Raw genomic sequence first — 23,200 nt, 5'->3', positions numbered from 1 at the left:
CAGCCACATTGGGTTCTACAGGAACAAAGGACTGGAAAAATCTGTCTAGAAATCTGGCATGCCATGAGAAGGCAGCAGATGGAAAGAGCCTGAGATGAGACTAAGGTTAAATACAGTTACTGGCAACAAAAGTCAAACAGAAGATTGTGGCAGATCTGAAGTCAGCAAGATATTACTCTGTTATTCTGGACTGCACACCTGACATCAGCTATACGGAACAAATGACTTTAATGGTGCGTTTTGCAACAACAGAACCTAGTGAAAATGTCCCTACAATGATGACTGTCAGAAAGCATTTTCTAGAATTTATGGACACTGATGGTACTACAGGAGTTGGTATGACAAATGTGCTTAAAAAGCTGGAAGATACGGGAATTGCGATAGCTGACATGAGAGGTCAGGGCTACAATAATGGTGCCAACCTGGGAGGTAAGAACAGAGGAGTGCAGACACAGATCTGAGAGTTAAACCCTCAAGCTTTTTTTGTCCCATGCAGTTCTCATTCACTGAACTTGGTGGTCAGTGATACTGCATCAGCTTCTAGTGACGCTGCTGAATTTTTTAATGTAATTCAAAGCATCTATGTGTTTTTCTCTGCATCAACTCATCGATGGCAAATTTTGAAGCAACATATGGGAACATCCTCTCTGACACTGAAACTGTAAGGATTTTTATCTTTCTAGGCCGATCCGATCAGAAGATCTTGGGGAGCCTTACAGTTTACCTCCCGCTGAGTCCCCCTTTTAAGCCCATCTATCAGAGCTGACCCCAAATGAACAACACACGCACAAATGTAAAACAACCAACAACACTTTATTTGCTAAGGGGAGAGGAAGGAAGGGAAAGGGGAATGGATTAATGATTCTGGAGATTCGGAATAATACACAGGCATACACATGCACTTATAATACAAGATGTTCTTCTACCTTTACAGACGTCAGCGATAAAGGGGCTGCAGGATCCAGATGACAGAAGCCAGCGATGAACACCGACTGTGGACGACAGATGAAATAGACAGGTACGTATCCCTATCTTAACTCCCACCCTAACCCGCTTTGTGTCGTCCTGAGTGCGCGATTGATCTAACTAATCGGACCAGGTCCGTGTATGCAAGTTTGCTTTCCCAAAACAACAAACAAACAACCCCAACTTAATTAGTAAGTAACTATTGCAGGCCAATAGCCAGTGCCAAGATTGTACCGCACTACGAGAGAGAGCTAGACACCTGAACCTCTGACAGCTCAAAAGCTCGGAGCCAGGGCCCCTAGCTCCTCCCCTCATAGATCTTTATAGGGAGTTGTTGTTGGGCAAGGTCAGATTCCTGCTCTTTCCATTTTCCCGCCTTTTCCGAGGAACAAGAACCTGACCCACAATGGAGGTCGCCTTGTCCTTTTACCAAAACAAAATGGCCTTTTGATTTAGAGAACTTATGTTAACTTTTATACATAATAATTTGGCAAACATGTCAATTGAAATTAACAAAACCACTGAGTGCCACACGATGGGAAAGTCGAGTGGAGGTGATAAAGCCTATTAAACACCAAATTGGGAAGATAGATGATGCCATAGTTGCCATTATGGAGAATAATGCTATGACAGGAACTGTTTGTGGGAGAACAGTGGCAGAGGGAAATGGAACCACCAGAAACATACATAACTTCAAATTTTTGTGTGGCTTAGTGTTGTGGCATGACATACTGTTTGAAATAAATGTTGTAAGCAAGAGATTCTAAGGTGTTGACCTTGATATATCTGGAGCAATAGAACAACTGGACAAAGCAAAGTCAGACCTATAGTCTTACCAGTCAGATGAGGGATTTCAAAACGTTCTGAAGAGTGCACAGAAGTTGGCAGAGGAACTTCACACTGAAGCTATTTTCCCATCCATTCAAGAATACAAGAGTCACTGAAGAAGACATTTTGATTACGAGGCATGGGGTAATCCCATAAGAGACCCCAAACAACAATTCAAAGTTGAATTCTTTGTATTGCACAATCTAGCACCTGGTTAGTCAGTTGAAGAACATTTCATGCAACTCAAGGAACACAGCAGTACATTTGGGATGTATGATATTCCAAGACTCCTCACTATACCTGAAGAAGACCTACACCAGCAATGCAGGGCACTAGAGACATTGTTGACACATGATGACATGCGCGATATTGATGCGAGTGATTTAGGTCAGTGGTTCTCAAACTAGGGCCACCGCTTGTTCAGGGAAAGCCCCTGGCGGGCCGGGCCAGTTTTTTTACCTGCCGCGTCTGCAGGTTTGGCCGATTGCAGCTCCTACTGGCCGCGGTTCGCTGCTCCAGGCCAATGGGGGCTGCAGGAAACGGCGCGAGCTGGGGGACGTGCTGGCCGCCCTTCCTGCAGCCCCCATTGGCCTGGAGCGGTGAACCGCGGCCAGTGGGAGCCGCGATTGGCCGAACCTGTGGATGCAGCAGGTAAACAAACCAGCCCGGCCCGCCAGGGGCTTTCCGTGAACAAGTGGCGGCCCTAGTTTAAGAACCACTGATTTAGATGATGAACTGAAAGCCCTTTCAAGATACATTTCAGCAGGATCAACTCCAAAGGCTGTTCTGGAATATATGTGCACAAATAAGATGGCCACCCTCTTTCCAAATGCTTTTGTTGCTCTGCGCATACTTCTAACACTTCCTGTAACAGTTTCCAGTGGAGTACGCAGCTTCTCCAAGCTGAAGTTAATAAAAACACATCTATGCTCCACAATGACACAGGAGAGACTGGTCGGCCTTGGAACCATCTCAGTAGAGCATAAGCTGGCCCAGACTGTGGACCTTCAGGAAGCAGTTCAAATCTTGGCAACCAAGAAGGCACGGAAAGCACCACTTTGATTATTCAAACAGATAAAAATGCTAGTGTTTACTATGCAGACAAGAAAAGTTACATTTGCTGTTCAGGTGTTTGAAAGTTAAGTGTTACTTAAAATTTTTGAACAAGGCATTTTAAGTTGTTAGTTCTCCTTTATTGGGCAGGTAGCAGAATAGTACCATGAGAGGAGCAGAACAGGAAGAGGGCAGAATTGAGACCTTTCAAAGTTTTGGTCCAAGCGAGGGGGCATGGGGGCGTCATTTGAGCTCCCCGCCTCAGGTGCCAAAATGTTGTGGGCCGGCCCTGGGGGGAAGCCTCAGCATGCAGGAAGAATGAGTGTGAGAAGGGATTTCTGAGCCAGTGGGGGTTGGTTTAAGCTGAGGGGGCCTGAAGAATTTCTGAGCTGGGAGAGGGTTGGGTTGAATTGGCAGGTTTGAGTAACGGAGGAAAGGAATTTAATTGACCAGTGAATGAGGGTGAGAATGAGACAACAAGGAGAGATGGTAGGATAAAGTCGGATTGGATGGGGGAGAGTTTATGCCTAGCAGTGTACAGTGAAGGGGTGACAGAGATAAATATTGTTTTCCCTCACCCTGCCTTTTACTCTAAACTCTCCCATTTTTTCTTCTGAAAAAAAGTGGGAGAGAGAAGCAGCACTCCTATTCTTCATGGCAGAGCTAGAATTTGAATATAGGTAGTTTTACTGTCTAAGGCATTGTCTACACTGGCAAGTTTCTGCACAGTAAAGCAGCTTTCTGCACTGTAACTCCCAAGGTGTACAAACTGCCAAGCCACTTAGTGCGCAGAAACTGCGCAGTTATAGTGCTCTAAAAAAACCACCCCAACGAGAGGCGTACAGCTTTCTGTACCGGGGCTACAGTGCTGCAGTACCAGTGTAGACACAGTGGCAATTACAGTGCTGCGATTGGCCTCCGGGAGGTGTCCCACAATGCCTTTTCTCACCTCTCTGGTCATTGATTTGAATTTTACTGCCCTGCCATCAGGTGACCAACCATCATCCACACCCCGTACATTCCTCTGCAGATTTGAAAGTCCCCTTCCTGTTTGCTCAGTGGTCTCAGTGCACCTTTCCAGGTGGCCATGCCTGCTCCATGCACCAGGCAATCCTCCGCTTGGAGCAATGCCGAGCTGCTGGACCTCATCAGCATTTGGGGAGAGGAGGCTGTGCAGTCCCACCTGCGCTCCAGCCATAGGAATTATGACACCTACGGACAGATTTCATGATGCATGACAGAAAGGGGCCATGACCGGGACACACTACATTGTAGAGAAAAAGTGAAGGAGCTGCAGAACCCCTACCACAAGGTGTAGCCCTGGTCTCTAGCTGTTCAAACTCAGCATCTAGGCAGTGAGCCTCTGCGGTCCAGCCCTGAGTGAAGCTTTCACCCTTCCCTTCACAAATATTATGGAGCGTACAGCACACAGCTATAAGCGTAGGAATATTGTCATCGGCCAGGTCCAGCTTCCCATAGAGGCATCGCCAGCGGGCTTTTAAACAGAGAAATGCATACTCCACAGTCATTCTGCACTTGCTCAGCCTGTTGTTGAAGAGCTCCATGATGCTGTCAAGTTGCCCCGTGTATGGCTTCATAAGCCATGGCATTAAGGGGTAGGCGGGGTCTCTGAGGATCACAATGGACATTTCAACTTCCCTGATCTTCTGGTCCGGGAAGAAAGTCACTGCTTGCAGCTTCTTGAACAGGCCAGTGTTCCAAAAGATGCACGCGTCATGCACCTTTCCGTACCAGCCTGCGTTAATGTTTGTGAAACGCCCACGGTTATCCACAAGCATATGGAGAACCATTGAGAAATATTCCTTGCAGTTAATGTATTCAGGGGCCAGGTGGTCTGGTGCCAGAATTGGAATGTACATGCCATCTAACGCCCCTCCGCAGTTAGGGAAGACCATTTGTGCAACGCAATCCACAATGTCACGCACGTTGCCCAGAGTCACGGTCTTTCGGGGCAGAATGCGATTAATGGTCCTGCACACTTCCATCAACACGACTCCAACAGTCAATTTTCCCACTCTGAACTGGTTAGCGACCAATCGGTGGCAGTCTGGACTAGCCTGCTTCCACAGTGCAATCACCACGCGCTTCTCCAGCGATAAGGCGGCTCTCATTCTCGTGTCTTTGCACTGCAGGGCTGGGGCGAGCTCATCACACAGTCCCATGAATGCAGCTTTCCTCATGCAAAAGTTCTGCAGCCACTGCTTGTCATCTCAGATGTGCATCACGATGTGATCCCACCACTCAGTGCTTGTTTCCCGAGCCCAAAAGCAGCGTTCCACTGTCAGCACCTCCGTGAATCCCACAAGCAATCTCGTGTCATAGCTACTACAGGTGGTGAGATCAATGTCGCACTTGTTTTACCTTTTTAGTTTAAGGAATAACTCCACTGCCACTCATGACGTGTTGGTCAGAGCGAGCAGCATACTGGTCAGCAGTTCGGGATCCATTCCTGCAGCCCAAAAGAGGCAGGGCATGCAGTACACAAACCGTTGAAAGACGGCGCCAAATGCGGATGGAAGCACAGGGATTGCTGGGATGTGAAGCAATGCATCATGGGGCATTGGGACCCAGGATGCCCCACCACCCCCTCTGCCTTCCCACAAGTCTCAGTGGCAAAAGAGAAAGAGGTGTTCTGTGGGATAGCTGCCCAGAGTGCACTGCTCTGAATACCACTGCAAGTGTGAATACGCTATTGCGCTGGCAGCTGGCAGTGTGAACACACACTGCGGTTTTCCTTCTATGCTCTCTGAGCAGTGCTGTAACTGCTGGTGCTGTAACTTTGGGCTAGTCTACACTGGCAACGCTAAAGTGCTGTCGCGGCAGCACTTTAATGTGGCTTGTGTGGTCGCAGCGCTGTGAGAGCTGACCACCTCCATGAGGGGCGTGGCTCCCAGCACTGGTACACGGTCTACACTTTTTTTTCACACAGTGCTGTAAATTGCCAATGTAGAAAAGCCCTTTGTCAGTGTAGACATGCTCTTAATCACAAAACCACCCAGCCTCTCAAATTAAATCATAATCAGGGGCCACTCGAAGTCTTGTCAAGGTTAGGGAAATTTACATCCATGTAACTGCACTGATATGCAAATTAATAATCTAGATGAGCCCTTAATTAACCACCTATTGAGCTGAATGGGGCAACTCAAACCTTCTAGAGTTTGTTTCAGTGTCCCTGGAAACGAAGGCAGATATTGCTGCATCAATTATACCTGGATCAGATTTTGAAAGCTTTCTTTACAATCATAACAGAAGGCTTTCATTTAAAAGAGAGAAATTGTGGAGAACAAGACGGCAGTACCTGGTAGCCAAAACAGTTTGACTTTGCTCAAATTAAGCCCTGACTAGGCCATTCTGCTTCCTCAGGTTTGCAAACAAAAGATTTTCAACCTAATCTTATTGCTCTTTTCATTTAAAGATTTGACAAGGAACAAATTTCCTGTACAGCCATTTCATAATATATTAACTAGAAATTCATCCTAAAGAATTTCAGGGTTTTAAAATGAGACAAGGTGGGTGATGAGGTAATATTTGCTAATGAGCCAATGTCTGTGGTGACAAGAGACAAGCTTCCTAGCTTACCCATGTATGAGCTGAAGAGGAGAAAGCTTGTCTCTTCCACTAACAGAAGTTGGTCCAATGAGTATTACCTCACCCACCTTGTCTCTCTAATACTCTGGGACCAATACAGCTACAACTCCACTGCAAATAACGTTTTAAATCACAGTTGGAGCCAGATTTTATTTTCCTTTACTCCCAGTGCAATTCCACTGAATAGACAGGGTTATGCAGCTGTTTGTGTAGAATCCTGCCCCGATATACCAATAATTCAGTATTTGCTTCCGAAAGGTGAACACAGGACTGGGCATATTTTGTGGATACCTCCTACCCCTAAAAACAGTCCTAGGAGTGAAATACAGAGGCCAGGTCTAAATTTACATCAGTATAATTAGGTCACTCAGGGGTGTGAAAAATCCACACCCTGATTGAGACAGTTACACCAACCTAACCCCCAGTGCAGACAGCACTATGTTGAGAGAAGGGCTTCTCCCACAGACATAGCTACTGCTGCTCATGGAGGTGGATTAACGACACTGATGGGAGACGTTCTCTTGTCCACAAAGTAGCCCCTTCTCTGAAGTGCTACAGCAGCATTTTAAGTGTAGACCTGCCCAGAAGCCACCAGGTACATGTCAAAGGGCTCCCAGGGCCTTGCATTTCCTCCCACAGACCTATGGTCCCGTTCCCCCTCCCTCCACCCCCATCACAGGCTAGTCCCAGGTCTCCTCTAAAATGAAAACCTGGGCGCCCCGGCCGGGGAACCTGGGATCTGAAGGAAGGAGGCTCCCAACATTCCAACCGCACGTGCTGCCGCCGCCTGCCCAGCCCCCATGGACCGCGGAAAGGCCAGGAGGAAGCCGCGCATGCGCAGCGGCTAAAGTGGGCCCTGGAGCCGCCGGCTGCAAAGCCGCAGGGGAGCGAAATCGGCACGCAGCCAGCCGGCCGGCCGTACTGCGCATGCCCGCGGGGAGGGGCGGGCAGCCGGATCCGGCCTAGTGGAGGAGGGGGAATGGCCAGTTTGGTCCCAGGGGCAGCGGCTCTCGCCGCCCCGGGAGCGGCCCGCAGCAAGAAGCGTCCGGCGAGCCCAGGCAACGGCAGCGGCCCCAGCAAGAAGAAGAAGGTGGCAGCGGCGCCGAGTGGCCCCCAGCTAGCAGTGAGTGCGCATGTGCAGCGAGAAGGGGGGAACGGGAGGAGTGCGCATGTGCGGGGAGTGATAGTCCCCCCCATCCCCGAGCCTGTCTCTCCCAGTGACCTGACCTGCCTCCCACCCTGGGTGGGCGCTCCCACCTCACTGGGGCCCTTGAGCCCCATAAGCCTGCGTGGCCTACCAGGGAGATCACTGGATCAGGACTCTAGAGCTAGGTTCTATTCCTGCCTCTGCCACCAGCCTCCTGGGTAAGCGTGGCACCTTTGTGCCTCAGTTTCCCCATTTGTGAAATGGGGATAATGACACTGACATCCTTTGTAAAGCACTTTGAGACCTATTCTCATACAGTCCTAAAGCATCTCCGCACAAAAAAACCAAGGCATGTATCCCCCAATATACATGGGTGAGTGCAGAAATGGAGGACACAGTAATGCAAATAGGGCTTTGCAATGGAAATGCTCACACCTGAGCTAGGCTAAGCCAGATCCCAATCACCTGGGTTAACTGTGTATTGTAACCATATCTTAAGGGATGTAACCTCACATAGGTGCAATAGAGGCATGTTTAAAACCAATTTATATGTATCTAGGTCACTAAAAGGTGTAATAATGTTAGAACTTCCAGTCAGACCCTGCTTTGGAGAAGTTAGGTTTAAGCATGAAAAGGAAAAGTTTCCATGGGAAAAGTTGGTCCTTATTTTTCATAGAAAAGTATCTACTTTCACACTTCTTTGATTAGCTCTAGTGGTATCACAGCTTCTAAGTGAGCAATGCTGACAATAAGGTTGCTTATTTTCGCAAAAGCCATGAGATCGATGGGGAGATCTCTTGAATTCCCAGCAAATCCTCTGACCCTGTAACTTGAAGATCATCATCCTTGTTCCCCTCTGTATGACAACAAGCCCACCCTCAACTGGACAGCATCTCTGCAACTCCTATGAGTTCAGCTTGTGGTGTTTACAGATCTTCCTTTCTCCTTCTGTGGTATTATCAACAAGCAGAGAGTTATTTGGCTAACCGTTATTTGTAATACTGGCTATTAGCTAAAATAACGTTAAAAATGATTGCCAACCATTATCACATTTGACAACCATTTCCAAGAGCTGTTGTGGTTAGCAATTTGGATGTTCAAGGATGGTAAGGGCTAAGTGTATATTTTATATGTTGATAACTTGTTTATAAGAAACAATCTATTTTTATGTTTGAGATATATTCTTTGTCAATAGACAGCTGCTAGTAAAGTGAAAGAATCCTTCATTTCCTACCCTAAATTGGGTTGTAGTATTTTGTGCTAAGCAGCTTTTGCATTCCTCCCTTGAGGTGGCTGCATTGCACTGGTGGATGAAGTAATTTCTCTACACAGCGTACGAAGTACTATATATAAAAGTATGCTATTGACTTCAGTAGTGCAGGGTTTGTTCCAAAAAGTCACAACTAAGCTCAGGAGCTTAGGCACTGCCAAAAGCACGCTTAACCCTCTGGAATGAAAAAAATCTGCTGTCAGTCTACTGGTCCTCTGGCCATCAAACACACACATGGTGTTGACTAGCTGTGGAGAATGCCACATTCTTTGTACCTTAGAGAGAAGAAGAGACACCCTGATGCAGGACTTTTAAAACAGAAATAAAGTTGGTCTGTATATTTTTAGAGAGTTAGAAACACTCATCAAATGGCATGTTCTTCAGCAATAACTTTTTCTACCCATACCCCATACATTCCTACAATTTTTAGTTACACAGCTACCAAAGTATTCATGCATAAACTGATTTATGACAAGATGAAACACTTAATAAATCCAGTCTCTAATCTAATCATAATGCCGCGCCTCATCAACCAGCTCTCACTCTACTTCATGAGTATCCCTCTGATCAAGTAGCTCAACCAGTCAGCGACTAGTTTATCCACAAACATTGTAAACCTGCCTGTACTTTTTATGAATAAGTTGCTTGCTTGACTAGCTGGTAATTGTGGGACTTTTTTTAAACTTAACTGAATTAAATTCACCTGTCCAACAGTCTGATATGTAGGTATACCTTTTATACAATCCAGTTTTAAAACAAGTTTTGTGAGACTGCTTAGTACTCTTCATACCATTCACTTTCCAAGTTAACCTCTTTTGACCTTATTTTTTAAAACTTCGCATGCTAAGCATATCATTAGTCATATGTCTCAACATGGGATGTTTTTTCTTGTAAAGAAATAGACACTATGAAACAGATGGAGAAAAATAAGAGTTAACATTCCCCAGTTTAAATCACCAAATTATAGTCAATAATACATACATTACACACTTATGTAAAAGTCTGCAAGATTGGGGCTCTAGATTGCAAGTTCTTAGGATAGGGAAGTGCCTTCTTATATCTTTTTAAATCACCCAGCACACTTTTGCAAATTGTGTAATTATTGATCCACAGGACCTTGTGCTTGGCCCTTGTCACTGTAGATGTATTTCACATGTAATGCTTAGTCTGCACTTTCCCCCACATCTGTGGATCAGTCTCCATGAAGTTAAACAAAAACTGTTTTTGTGGTGCCCCACAAGACTTATTTTCCCTTTGCATGCTTTAGAGTATTAGCTTCTACAGTGCTTGAACTGGGAAGAATGTTGGTATGGTTGAAATATAGATTTCAAACAAAAAAAGGGAGTAAGGAAAGCAGTGAGAGCAAATGAAGTTTTGTTTATAAAATTTTTTATCAACTTTGCCTGGTAAAATAATTGGTTAATGGGAAAGTAGATTTGTATGCTCTTGTGCAGTGGTTCTCAAACTTTTGTACTGGTGACCCATTCCATGCAGCAAGTCTCTAAGTACGCCCCCCCCTTATAAATTAAAAACCCTTTTTTAATATTTAACACTATTATAAATGCTGGAGGTGAAGCAGGGTTTGGGGTGGAGGCTGACAGTTCGTGACCCCCTGAGGGGTCCCAACCCCCTGTTTGAGAACCCCTCCTCTTGTGCATCCTGGAAGAAGGACCAGGTTTCTTGCTACGTATCAGTGCAGCTCTTTACTGGACTTGGACTATGTTTACCCAACACATAACCTAGTGTATACATTGAGAACTTACCTTTAATTCATCTATGTCTCACAAACATGAACAACAAAATATTGTTCACTGTTTATGAAAGGTATTGGGTCATGTTTGTTTTGGAAGGCCACAGTACATAATGCTCTTCAGTCATGTCTGCAATAAGAGACACAGCTCCTTTGGAAATAATGCCTGTATTTACCAAATGCAGAATTAAAAATGAATTTCCAGGACAGCGTGATTGCAGTTTGATTACATCACTTTTATTAGTCTTACACAATTATTCCTCCCATACTGTTGTTCCATTGAAAAATACTTCAATCTTGCTGGAGTTCAGTATTTTCAATATTGAGGATTAATGTGCATATGAAGTAGTGATGGAAATTAGTAGAAAACGGTTGATTTTATTATTGATTGATATAGCACCATTCATTTAGGGATTGTCTACAAGAGGATTTTTTTTGTTGTTGTTGCTGCTGAAAGGATTTCCACTGTTGCTCCAGTTGTTTCAGCTCCATCAGAACCAATGGAAGCCCTAGTGTGCTCTGAGCAGCTAGTGTCTTTTTAAGCACAATGGCCTAGATACATAAAGGTACTTAGGTGTTGCAACACCTAACTTGTAGGCGTCTGAAAAATTACTGGGATTCACAAAGCCTGTGTTAGCTTCATACAATGCCTGGGGACAGATAAGCACCTTGGAATGGGATCCACAAAAGCTAGTGTGCTAGGCATGGAGCAGCCTAAGCTAACATGCTAATTAGAGGGGGGTATCCTAAGCCACATACTTTGGCACCTAAGTGTAGAGTGCAGGTAGGTGCCTAGCTCTGTTTGCAATCTGCAGCCAGGAACCCCATCCTGGAGCTAGGCAGTTTAGGTGGCTGTCTAACTGCAAACAAAACGGCCTATCGGAGGAGATCTCCCTAACCTGAGAGATATTAGATCAACGTTCAAATCCCTCCTCATCAGGTAGAGCAGGGGATTTGAACTGGGGTCTCCCACATTTCAGGTGAGTACTCTAAGCACTGGGCTAAAGGTTATAAGGGAGGGCCTCTTCCCTTCCTTGGCCATCTTGTGTGGAGTTAGGCAGCCTTTGAGTATGCCTAGTGGATTAGACCCCACACATGATTTAGGTGGAGTTGTGCTGGGGATTAAGTGGGAGGTAAGCATTTGGACATCCAGAGTGAGGCAGCAGTGTACATGTCAGAAGCAGAAACATAGGTGACTAGGGAACTTTTACTGAAAAAGCTTAGGTGCTGAGTGAATTTAGTCACCTGCAGGGTTGGGCGGCCACTGAACAGGAGTTTTTTGGATCACAGTTACACCTAAAAATGGGACTTAGGCACTTAAGTCTGGGGGATAGACTTCTAAGTCTGTTGTACACAAAAGTATATGCTGCATTGTAGAGCAGGATGTATTTGCTAATCAGAAAACAAAGAACAGAATGCCTGCCCTGAAGAGCTAACAAACTAAAAGGCAAAATGTGACAGTGCAGGTAACTGAAGGATAGGGAAAACATCATCTGTAGGTTTATCAGAAGACATTTGCAGATGATTGACAGAAGATGGAAAGTGCTATTTAAGTGCTAAATATTATCATATGGAAGGGTTGTGGTGTACTGTTAGTTGAAAGGCTGCTCCAGGCATAGTAACATACAATAAGGTGAGTTTTAAATAAATGCTTCGCTTTGAAAATGATACCACAGTTTGTCCTCTGCTTTGGATACATAGAAAACCCTTCATAAAATTTCATGGCAGAGCTTTCCTGCACTTTTTTCTCTATGCATCGGCATATGTAGTTTCTCTTCCTATTTTTAATGTTGTAAGTCTTGATATAGTTTATTTTAATCTTCATTTTGCAAACTGTTTTCTCCAGTGTTTCAATGGCATTTAAGAATTGGTTACATAAATGACCTGATATGATTTTTGTCTCAAACAGTGAATGTAGTTCAGGGGTCGGCAACCTTTCAGAAGTGGGGTGCCGAGTCTTCATTTATTCACTCTGATTTAAGGTTTCCCGTGCCAGTCACACATTTTAACGTTTTTAAAGGTCTCTTTCTAGAAGTCTATAATATATAACTAAACGATAGTTGTAGGTAAAGTAAATAAGGTTTTTAAAATGTTTAAGAAACTTCATTTAAAATTAAATTAAAATGCAGAGCCCCCCAGACCGGTGGCCAGGATCCGGGCAGTGTGAGTGCCACTGAAAATCAGCTCGCGTGCCACCTTTGGCGCACATGCCATAGGTTGCCTACCCCTGATGTAGTTAATGGGAACCTCCTTGTTTTTATATAATTAATCATGTAATAAACACTTTATTTTATTTAATATGTCAAGTGCCTATAACAAAAGTAACTAAGAGTCGTACAATAGTATTAAAACATATACAAGTCAAAATGACAATATCATTCCCTTACTACAGGGTTGTCTCACCCAAACAATCAAACAAATAGATTAAACCCTAAGATAAACACAAAATATTGTTCATGTTAAAACATGACTGAACAAAGATGATCATGAAATTAGGTATCTGATAGACAGTCATATTTTCTAAACCTCAATATCAGGGCCTTTAAAAATACATATATATGAATTACAATTATGTACCAAGAGCCTGTTCCACTGTGACCACTTTCCCTCTGACTTCAATGGAACAGAATTGGACCCTAAACCATTTACCAAATATAATAATAAAAAAATGCTATTTTCTCAAAGCCATAAAAATATCCTCACTGTAAATAGGAAACTATCAAATACATTTTAATGTAATTTTGTTTTAAAAAAATTCATGTTCAAGCTAACTTTAATTCCCTGAAAAATAAGATTATAGAGGAAAAGTTGAACAATCCTTAACTACAGAAAGTAGTGAGTGCCACCATAGCTATCATGTTCTGGTTGAGTACCCCTTACAGCAGGGGCGGGCAAACTTTTTGGCCTGAGGGCCGCATCGGGTTTCGTAAATTGTATGGAGGGCCGGTTAGGGGAGAGGGTTGTGGCCCGGCCCCCACCTCCTATCCGCCTCCACGGGACTCCGGCCCCATCCAACCCCCCTGTTCCCCAACGGCCCCTCTGGGACCCCTGCCCCATCCACACACCCTCACTCCCTGTCCCCTGACTGCCCCCGGATCCCCGCCGCCCCATCCAACTCCCCCCTCCTTCCTGACTTCCCCCCGGGACCCCTACTCCCATTCAACCCCCTGGTTCCTCCCCAACCACCATCCTCACCCCCGCCCTGACCACCACCCGGAACTTCCCTGCCCTCTATCCAACGCCCCCGCTCCCTGCCCCCTTATCGTGCTGCCTGGAGCACCAGTGGCTGGCGGCGCTACAGCCACGCCGCCCGGCTGGAGCTGGGCCATGCTGCCGCCGCCACCACGCAGCACAGAGCACCGGATCAGGTCGGGTTCTGCAGCTGCGCTGCCCCAGGAGCTCAAAGCCCCGCTGCCCAGAGCATTGCATCAGCAGTGGAGCGAGTGAGCTGAGGCGGAAAGGGGAACAGCAGGAGAGGGGCCAGGGGCGAGCCTCCCGGGCCAGGAGCTCGGGGGCCAGGCAGGATGGTCCAGCAGGCCGAATGTGGCCCGCGGGCCGTAGTTTGCCCACCCCTGCCTTACAGCATGCGCTGCATTGTAATGAGTTCCCACTAGGCAACTAAAAAAAAATCGTTTAAATTAAATGAAAAAAAAGTTAAGGTCTCCAAACTTATTCTAATTAGTGTAACATTGTCTTCTATAAGATTTGTTGTGGCAAAAATAACAGTTCTCCTCTATAGTTGGAAATTTAAAATAAAAAACAACAAAACATGTTTCTGAACAACCCATTGCCATGATAGTGATTAGGGAACCAGAAATAATACAATCACGTGAGTGTGTAAATAATTATGTAGTTGTTGATTTAAAAAAAACAAAACTGTCGTATCATTATGCTCTAGAGCCTAAACTTTCATTTTCTGCCCTGAAGGTTGCTAAGATAACTGTAAAAATGTGAATTTAATGTAACTGATGAACCAATGTCTATCTCAGGCCTGGTCTGTGCTAATAAGCTAGGTCAACCCAGCTGTGTCACTCGGGTGTGAAAAATCCCGCCCCTGAACTACATAGTTAAGCTGACCCAAGTCCCTGTGTAGATAGCGCTAGGTCGACGGAAGAATTCTTCTGCTGACCTAGCTACCGTCTCTCGGAAAAGTGGATTATCTGTGCCAATGGAATAACTCTCCCGTCATTGCAGGCAGTTTCTACACTGAAGCGCTATAATGCTGTGCTGTGCCACTGTATTGTTTCAAATGTAGACAAGCCCTAAATCTGCAGGGAGCCTGAAGCAATACCTTTTGGAAGATATGAAGTGTCCCCATGGGATGTTAACTCAAATCTACTTAAGTCAATTTAAGTATCTATCTTGCTGGATGTAGTGGCAATATTGGGGATATTGGTTAGCTAGTTACTGCTATGAGCTGCTGGGATGAGGAATTCAATTTCCCTCTCTCAAATTCAATCACGTTCACATCTGACCATAAGAAAGGAAGTATGGAGGAGATGCATCACCTCATTAGTACCAAAAGCCTCAAGGACCTTTTGAAGTAAAGCCTAGGCTTTCACTGGGCTTTAACTCAACCAGTTTAGCACAAATTACCTTGTTTTAGCTAGAGTTTTAGACAATATTAGTTAGATTGAGCTAGCTAACATACTCTATCATCACATCTTTAAATCCTAGTCAAGGCAAGGCCCTGGAACACCTTGCAAAGTTAGGTGTTGCAACAAAGCAGACAGCAAACAGCTAAATATTAAATATGAGTATTAAATACCAGCAAGTTCTTTTATTGCTCTCCCAAAGACTAGCTTTATTTCCAGGGGTCCAGAAATGAGAACCGGGACTGTTCTTAGATATTTGTTGATGTATAATCCATCCAATTTCTTAAAGAACCAGCATCCCTCCACATCCTTGGTGAAAGGAAGATTATGTTTATAACACACAATTAACAAACACTTATCAGTAATGTTTATAACAACATCTGGCCAAGATTATAATATACATGTTTTAATTCAGCTTTATAGAAGGAGAATAATTTTTAAAACTCGTCATTTTAAAAGGGAGACTATTAAGGCTGGGAGGTCTAAAAATGGATTTTGCTTGACATTTGTCACATATTGAAGGATTTAGAGTATCTGTAATCGCAAAAGTATGTGTATTTCCAAATCAACCTATGCCAATCCCAGAGAAATGCTACCCTCACCCCCCCCATGTGATTTGATTTGAGATTCAGAGTAAATACAGATGTGCTCCCACCCTTCTTTCTACATCATAGCACATGTGTATTGATTTTACTATGGATCTCAGTAAATTGGTGTCAGATTTTTCACCCTCTTTCTTCTCCCAGCATAAGGTTTAAAATAATTTACTTTAGCTAATGGGCATGCAACATCTTTTAAAAATCTATGCAGGATCTAGCAACTGCTGCACTTCATTTTATGATGTATAACAAAAATACAAGAGACTCAGAAAAGGACAAGGAGAATGATTGGATGTTTCTGTCAAAAGGAGAATACTACTGTACTAGGATTATTTGATTTTGAAAGAGAAGTGTAAGAGGAGATATGACAGTGATACAATATAGACAATTTGATTCAAACACTTCACACATTAGCAAGATAGCTCACCTAAGATGTGACGCTCATAAAATTGGTCCTGTTAGAATCAAATTAGCTGTTTAAAATGGTTAAAGTAAACAAGACTCAATTAGGAATAACATGTCTATTTATCTAGATACTGCAGCTTTATACATCTGAACTGCGCTTTTACACACTTCAGTACATGTTACAAGCTTGCACTAGATAGCATTTCAGTTTTTGCTTCAGAAAAGTGATAGATGTTATATAAACATGTTAATGTTGGGGTATGGAATTTAATAGAAAATTTAATTTTGTAGTTTAACAGGGTTTTGAACTTAATTGTTTTGTATTAAGAAGCAAGCAAAGCAGAGACTTGTCCATTGGATATTCATTTTGTGATTACATTCCATGTATATTTACAGGTGCTAAATTATCTGCAGGAGTGGCTCTCTCTTTGTTCTCTGGAGATAGAGAATTATTGGACAATTATAAGGAAAAACTAATAATAAACTGAATATAAAGGACAGTGTTTTTAAAAAACGGTGACAAAATTATAAGCTAATAACATCCTGGAGGTCAGTTAGTCACTCCCGTTTCTGTTGTCCCATAATTAAAAAGGAAACATTCTGTTAAATATAAATTTAGAACAGATAAAAATAAATAGTTTTTCTGAATACTGGATAAGTAAGCTGTGGCAGAAAGGTCCACGTATTCTATCATTTTAGAAAGACCAAATATTTGTAGTTACATTGCTATGAAAATTTTTACAAAGGCTTTCTGGCCTCATGCTTCAGGGCATAAACTGTCAGCTGCATTCAGGAAGAAATTTTCTCCCCACTTGCCTTAGTATTGTACAATGGATGGGAAACATTTTGTGGATCTTTTTAAATCTTCCTCTGAGACATTTTAGGCCAGAGACAGGATCCCAAACTAGCTGAATCATTGGTTTCTTTCAGTATGGCAAATCCTATGTATCTATGCCTTCATATTAATGGGGGGGGGGGGGCGCGAGAGGAGAGACTGTTTGGTCTCTCATATGTGCATCATATTTCACCAATTTTCATCAGAGACAATATTATGCAGAGAATTCCCCAGGCTCCCACGTGCACTCCTTCCTGATGCATGAACTATGTAAAAATCTGAGTTTTGTTTAAATGCCATCACTTAAAAAAATATCTGCAGTTCTGAGGGATAAATTTTTCAATGTGGGACAACTTCAACTTAGATAAATTTTGTAGATTTCCTGCCTTGATAATGATTGTCTACTTATGGCACTAACTATGGAGCCGTCAGGGTGCTAATCACATATCTCTGACACTACTCAGCAGTTGGGGAAACCGCTTCTCAAAGTTTCCCTGTCTTTGAGGAAGTGAAACCATGGGAAAAAGTTAACATAGTTTTGGAAGGTGGAGAAAGGACAGAAGAGGGACCAGGCCCTCAGATAGCTCTCTGGAAGTCCCTGCAGAGACTAGCACAGTAATTAATACACTGCATGGTAGTCATACCGTTTATATCACTGCTCATGCCCAACAGTAATATCCTCAGTTTTAAAACATGTTGGTTTCTAACAATATGTAACAGCTTTGATATGTATTACCATAGCTGGTTCTAACTGTAGTGAGTTGGATAGTGTCCTCACAGCACAATAAACTAAAAATTAAACTGGGATGGGATGAAAACAATTAGATGTCTAGACACTCAAAATGTTCGGGCCCCAAATTTAGCTCATCTCTTAACGTTAGAATTAGAAATGTTCTGAGTCTACCAAGGTGTGTCTTCAGTTGATAGTTCTGGACTGAATAAATGAAGATAAACTGTTAGTTTAGCTCTCAATTGTAAATTAATTACCCTCAGGTAAATTAAACATCCTGATGGGGAGTCTGGGTTGAAGTGGGAAGACAAAGTGATATACATTCCTGTCAAACTTCATTTGCTGCACCCACAATTGCCTGCCCTTCTGTCCCTTTACCCATACTCCTCCTAGCCACTCTTTAAAAAGAAGGGCAGTGGTGAATTGATTTGCACTTGGTAGTGAGCCATGACCCAATTCTCCCCTCCTCCAGGTAAGTCTGGCCTGCGTGGATCCAGGTTACACAATGTCAGGTATGTACAATGTCCTTTATCACTGCATAACATAAGCTTTAGCCATAAGTTTAATAACTATGTATTCACAAAAGGAGTTGGCTGATTCACATTTCTGCCATATCAAATCAATTTGGGATTTACCAGTTCTGTTGTTTTTAACTCAAAATTGTTCTCAATCCCCAATATAGGGTACTGTATTACATAAAAAAGAACAGAATTTGAAGTAGCCACTATTTTTATATAGTATACAACAGCTAGGAACTACAACATTTCTTAAAAGGTCCCGGTTTGGGGGCTGTCTAGCTCCATAGTCTTTATAGCTGTAAATGCTCTAATTCACAATCTGAGCATATCCTCTTTTTTTTTTTAATTGCCATGCTAAATATTTTATTGTGGGAGCTTTCCTACAAGATCCCATAAAACCTCTCACAAAATCCCTTGGTTTTCTCTCACCTGCACTCTTGAAACTGATACAAATACTTCACTAGTTCTGATGCAATGGAACAGCCAGTCTTTTCACAGCTATCTTTTATATTCTGTCCTGCAAAAGAGGCAATCATGATGCAAAACATATTCAAAAACCAGGACTGTCTAGCTGTTTTCAGGATATGTGGCAATTCTTCAAACTCAACCAAAAATATTGAGGTGCATTTTATTGCTATTCAAGCCTTACATCTTATTAAAGCAGCATATCCTGGAGATATTATCAGAAAACACTTCTCAAAGTGGCATTTGATTGTATAAAGGAAGCAAAATAGTTCACAACATATGCTTGTGTGACTCTGTTCTCTTCTAAACTAGAATTTGCCTGGTGTCTATTTCTGTTCACTTAGCAACTTACTCATTATCCTGGAAAATTTAGGTCTCTTGAAGGTATTGCACCCACAGGTTTGCTGAGTACAGTCTCCATGCTACTCTGAGAAGAGAAGCACAGATTAAGGCATACTTTCCTCTTTGGGTTTGTGAGTTTACAAGGTGAGGGAAGGGAGATTACAATATTTGGTGAATGTACAAAAAGACTCTCCCTCCCAGTAACACGAGCTTTATTTACATAATCTCTAGCCCTAAGATTAGAAAATATAAAAATGGATGTGTAGTTCCTTTTACTGTCCTCTTACAAGTATCTTTTGGGTATCTGGTGGGGTTATTCATCCCTGATGTGGTGCACCTTTGGCAAGCTCTTTTGAAGCTTGTGTTACTTGTCAGTCAGAAGAATTAGTATATGATGTGGAACTCAAGGGCAGCACTGTTTGTTTTTGTTTTTCTGTAAATTGCTTTAAGAATGAAATGCTTCATATGTCACAATTGATTTTGGGGTGGTGGGGAGGTGGAGAATGTTTTGGGCATCTTATGGGTGTTGCAGAGTTTGTTCCTGTGCAGGAATGATGGAATCTACTGCCTAGGGTACGTTTAAATTGCAAAAAATCCACCGCAGTATTGAGTCTCAGAGCCCAGATCAGCTGACTCAGGCCCAAGCTACAGGGCTAAAAATAGCTTGGGCTAGAGCCACCCCCCTCACTGGGTTTCAGAACCTGGACTCCAGCCTGAGCGGGAACATCTACACTGATATTTTTAGCCTCATAGCACAAGCCCATGTCGGTTGATCCAGGCTCGGAGACTCATTGCCGTTTGGGTTTTTTTGTTTGTTTGTGGGCTTTTTTGCAATGTAGACATAAACTAAATTACCCTAGGACAGGGGTGGGTAAACTTTTTGGCCTGAGGGCCACATCAGGTTTCCAAAATTGTATAGAGGGCCAGTTAGCGGAGGTTGTGCCTCCCCCAACAGCCAGGCGTGGCCCGGCCCCGCCCCCATCCGACCCCTCCTGCTTCTTGCCCCCGACAGATGCCCCGGGACACCTGTCCCATCGAACCCCCCTGTTCCCTGTCCCCTGACAACCCCCAGAACCCCTGCCCCTGACTGCCCCCTGCCGCCCCATCCAACCCCCCCTCTCATTCCTGACTGCCCCTCTCCCCCCGGACCTCTGTCCCCATTCAACCCCCCTGTTCCCTGCCCTCTGACCACCCCGACCCCTATCCACACCCCTGACCACCACACCGAACTCCCCTGCCCTTTATCCAACCCCGCCCTGCTCCCTGCCCCCTTACCGCGCTGCCTAGAGCACCGGTGGCTGGCGGCGCTATAGCCACGCCACCTGGCTGGAGCCAGCCACACCACAGCGCAGCACAGAGCATGGGTCAGGCCAGGCTCTGCAGCTGCGCTGCCCCAGGAGCTTGCAGCCCCACCGCCCAGAGCATAGTATTAGCAGGGGAGGGGCTGGGGACGAGCCTCCTGGGGCAGGAGCTATGGGGCCGGGCAGGAGGGTCCCACGGGCCGTAGTTTGCCCACCTCTGCCCTAGGATATAATGCTAAAACTCCACTGAGTCATGCTGGCAGGGGGTACAGTTAGCTCCCAACAGGACAGGAAAGGGGTGGGAGTGTCTGTCTTGCTAGAGTGAAAAGGGAGCTAGGACAGAAGGAAAGCCTAAAAAACAGGTAAGGTAGGAAAGGGCCTGTGGATCATGTTATTTTATTGTAATTGAATTACTAGGTAAGCTAAAATCATGGAAGCGGTTAAGTTTGGAAACTAGCTCAAGGTCCATGGGTTCATGTGCTCTCATAGGAATTTGGTAAGACGTATATAGCAGTTACTAGTGGAGACTAATTGGTTGCTGATTTCAGGAAGGGTATAATCAAGAGAACTGGTTGAAAAAATTAACAACTCTTTTTCTATCAAAAATATGATTTAGTTGAAACACAAATGTTTTGGGGAAAGAATCTCAGTTTCGACCCAACATTTGTTGGGAAGGTTTCTTGGGTCCAAGAGGAAAACTGGGGAGAGAGAGAGAGAGAGAGAATGAGCACCATCTGAGAATATCCAAATAGTTAGGTGATTAGGGCTCTCTACCTAATTTGGAGCAGGGACTCCCACATTCCAGGTAAGTGCCCTAGTCCCATGGCTATTAGTTACTTTGAGGTGGCTTGCTCTCTTGATGAAAAATTTCAACAGGTCTCATTTTCATTCTGCATTGGAACTAACCAATGTCAAAATCTCAGATTTTCATGACATTGATTTTTTTTGTTTTCTACCCAGTCCTAATAATCAATACTCTTCTGCTTTCTCTTTCCTTATCTCTCTACTGCTATCTTACAGAAAGCTTTTTAGTGGGCAGATGGACTATGATATTAGAGTTAGTGTTCTCTCTCTTCTCTTTCCTGGGTTGCAATCCATTATTTGATATCCCCTCTGAGAAATGTTACGACGTTGAGGGCACATCAACAATTTGTGATCCTCCTTTTCTTACTGTACCTTGTTTCCTTAAAAGAACTGCAGTATGTAAAATGATAGATTTCAACAGTTTTATTATGGAATTTAGCCTCTAAGTCCTTGATTAGACTAGAATAGTGAAATGTGGTTTTTTTGTTCACAGAAACATACAGTCAGATATATTTAGTCCTAATTTATTAATTGAATAATTTTTAATCACTAAGATGACTCCTTATGCTTTTATTTTTTAAATGTAACAATTCAGGAGAAATTATATCTTCTTCAAAGAACCCTAACGATTCTCTGTCTACTGGGCTCAGTCTTACTCCTGGTAATGTATGTCGTAACATATACTTTACTTTTTTCTTCTACGTGTCCCAAGTTTTTTAACTGCAGAGCTTCTTTAGTATGCTATTCAGCTCCTGCATTTGCCTCTGAGTTACAATCTTCGTAATAAAGAAAACTGTCAAATGTTATAAACAAGAAATAGTCCCAACCCACCAAATGAAATCTAAAAGTGAGAGATCTTTTGCAGTCATTTAAGCTGAAGGGAGGTTTGTGGCAAATGCAAATTGAATCAAGCTTTCCTGGGATTGTGGGAAGCTATCCACAGTTGCTTCCCAATTACATTTTATTAAGGCTTTTCCCTCCTAGAAAATGGTGTTTTCTTAAAATATCTGTAAGTTATAAGAACTTTGTTCAGCAAAGTGCTTGAAGGTTTTTAAATGGAAAAATACATTTAACATCTGAAATCTATTGAGAAGAAACCAAAGCTTTTATTAAAGCTTGTCAGTCTGTTTCTGTGTTTGAAAGTTTAATAATTAAAAAAAGAGTAAATTCAAGGGTTTTTTTTTTTTTTTTTTTTTTTTTTTTTTTAAATAAGCTGTACCAGTGAAAAAGGATTTCTTGTGTCATGAAATTTATGGCTCTTTTTCCTTTAGGTTTTGAGAGATTGAGGACTAGAAATGTAATTAAAATCTTATTCTCTCTTTGGCTGCATTTTTAATTTTAAATTCAAACCCTTATGCAGTTTAATAGAGCTTTGCTTTAGGGCATTTTATACCTCCATCTAAGTGACTAAAGTAATTAGTATTTTATACATGTTGGTCAAATATTTTGTGACTGAAAGCACAAGTGTAGGTGAATGTTAGTGATTTGAAGCTCAGTCAGTGATGGGACACTAAATGAGTATGTTGCCCTTTAATCAAGAGCACTTGGAGTCTATGGCATTCAGATGCTCTACAGAGAATATAGAAAAGCTATCCATCACTTTGTGACAGTTCAATCTTTTAGTGGATGAGTAAAATTTTAGTCAGTCTTTCTCAGGCAGATGGAATATGAAATGTTTCAAGCCATTTCAAAACAGAAAAGTTTGAAGGAATACGGTACAGCTAGTTTTCTCTACAGTGTGTAACCTTTTTTCACTTTATTTATATTGCAATTTAATATATTCAGGCATCAGCAATGAAAGATATGTTAAGCTTTTTTCCTTCATAAATGAAGCATCCACTTCAATAGACTATTATTGGAATACTATAGTTAAGGGGGGAAGTGGGAGGGACAATTACCTCTCCATAGCTAAGGCAGCGGTCAGCTTCCAATATAAAGCCTATTTTAGCCTCCCGGTAACTTTGGCTTGGAAAAATGGTTTGG

General features: G+C 43.1%; 1 protein-coding gene across 3 annotated transcripts in view; it reads left to right on the top strand.

Annotated features, from left to right (window-relative positions):
- Positions 1-905: 905 nt before the first annotated feature.
- The window catches only part of INO80C (INO80 complex subunit C), a 46,092-nt gene continuing 23,797 nt past the window's right edge, over positions 906-23,200 (top strand). For 2 of the 3 annotated variants that reach the window (XM_054018812.1, XM_054018813.1), the window contains exon 1: positions 7,327-7,579. In XM_054018812.1, coding sequence (XP_053874787.1) covers positions 7,436-7,579 — 144 coding nt within the window. In that variant the 5' untranslated portion in view covers positions 7,327-7,435. Of the gene's footprint in view, positions 1,019-7,326; positions 7,580-23,200 lie in introns of those variants that run through there. The other variant, XM_054018815.1, reaches the window with a different exon arrangement.

Source organism: Malaclemys terrapin, chromosome 2 (assembly GCF_027887155.1).
Source record: "Malaclemys terrapin pileata isolate rMalTer1 chromosome 2, rMalTer1.hap1, whole genome shotgun sequence".
Classification (NCBI taxonomy): domain Eukaryota; kingdom Metazoa; phylum Chordata; order Testudines; family Emydidae; genus Malaclemys; species Malaclemys terrapin.
Note: the sequence above shows the minus strand (reverse complement) of the source record. Positions and strands in the feature narration are given on the sequence as shown.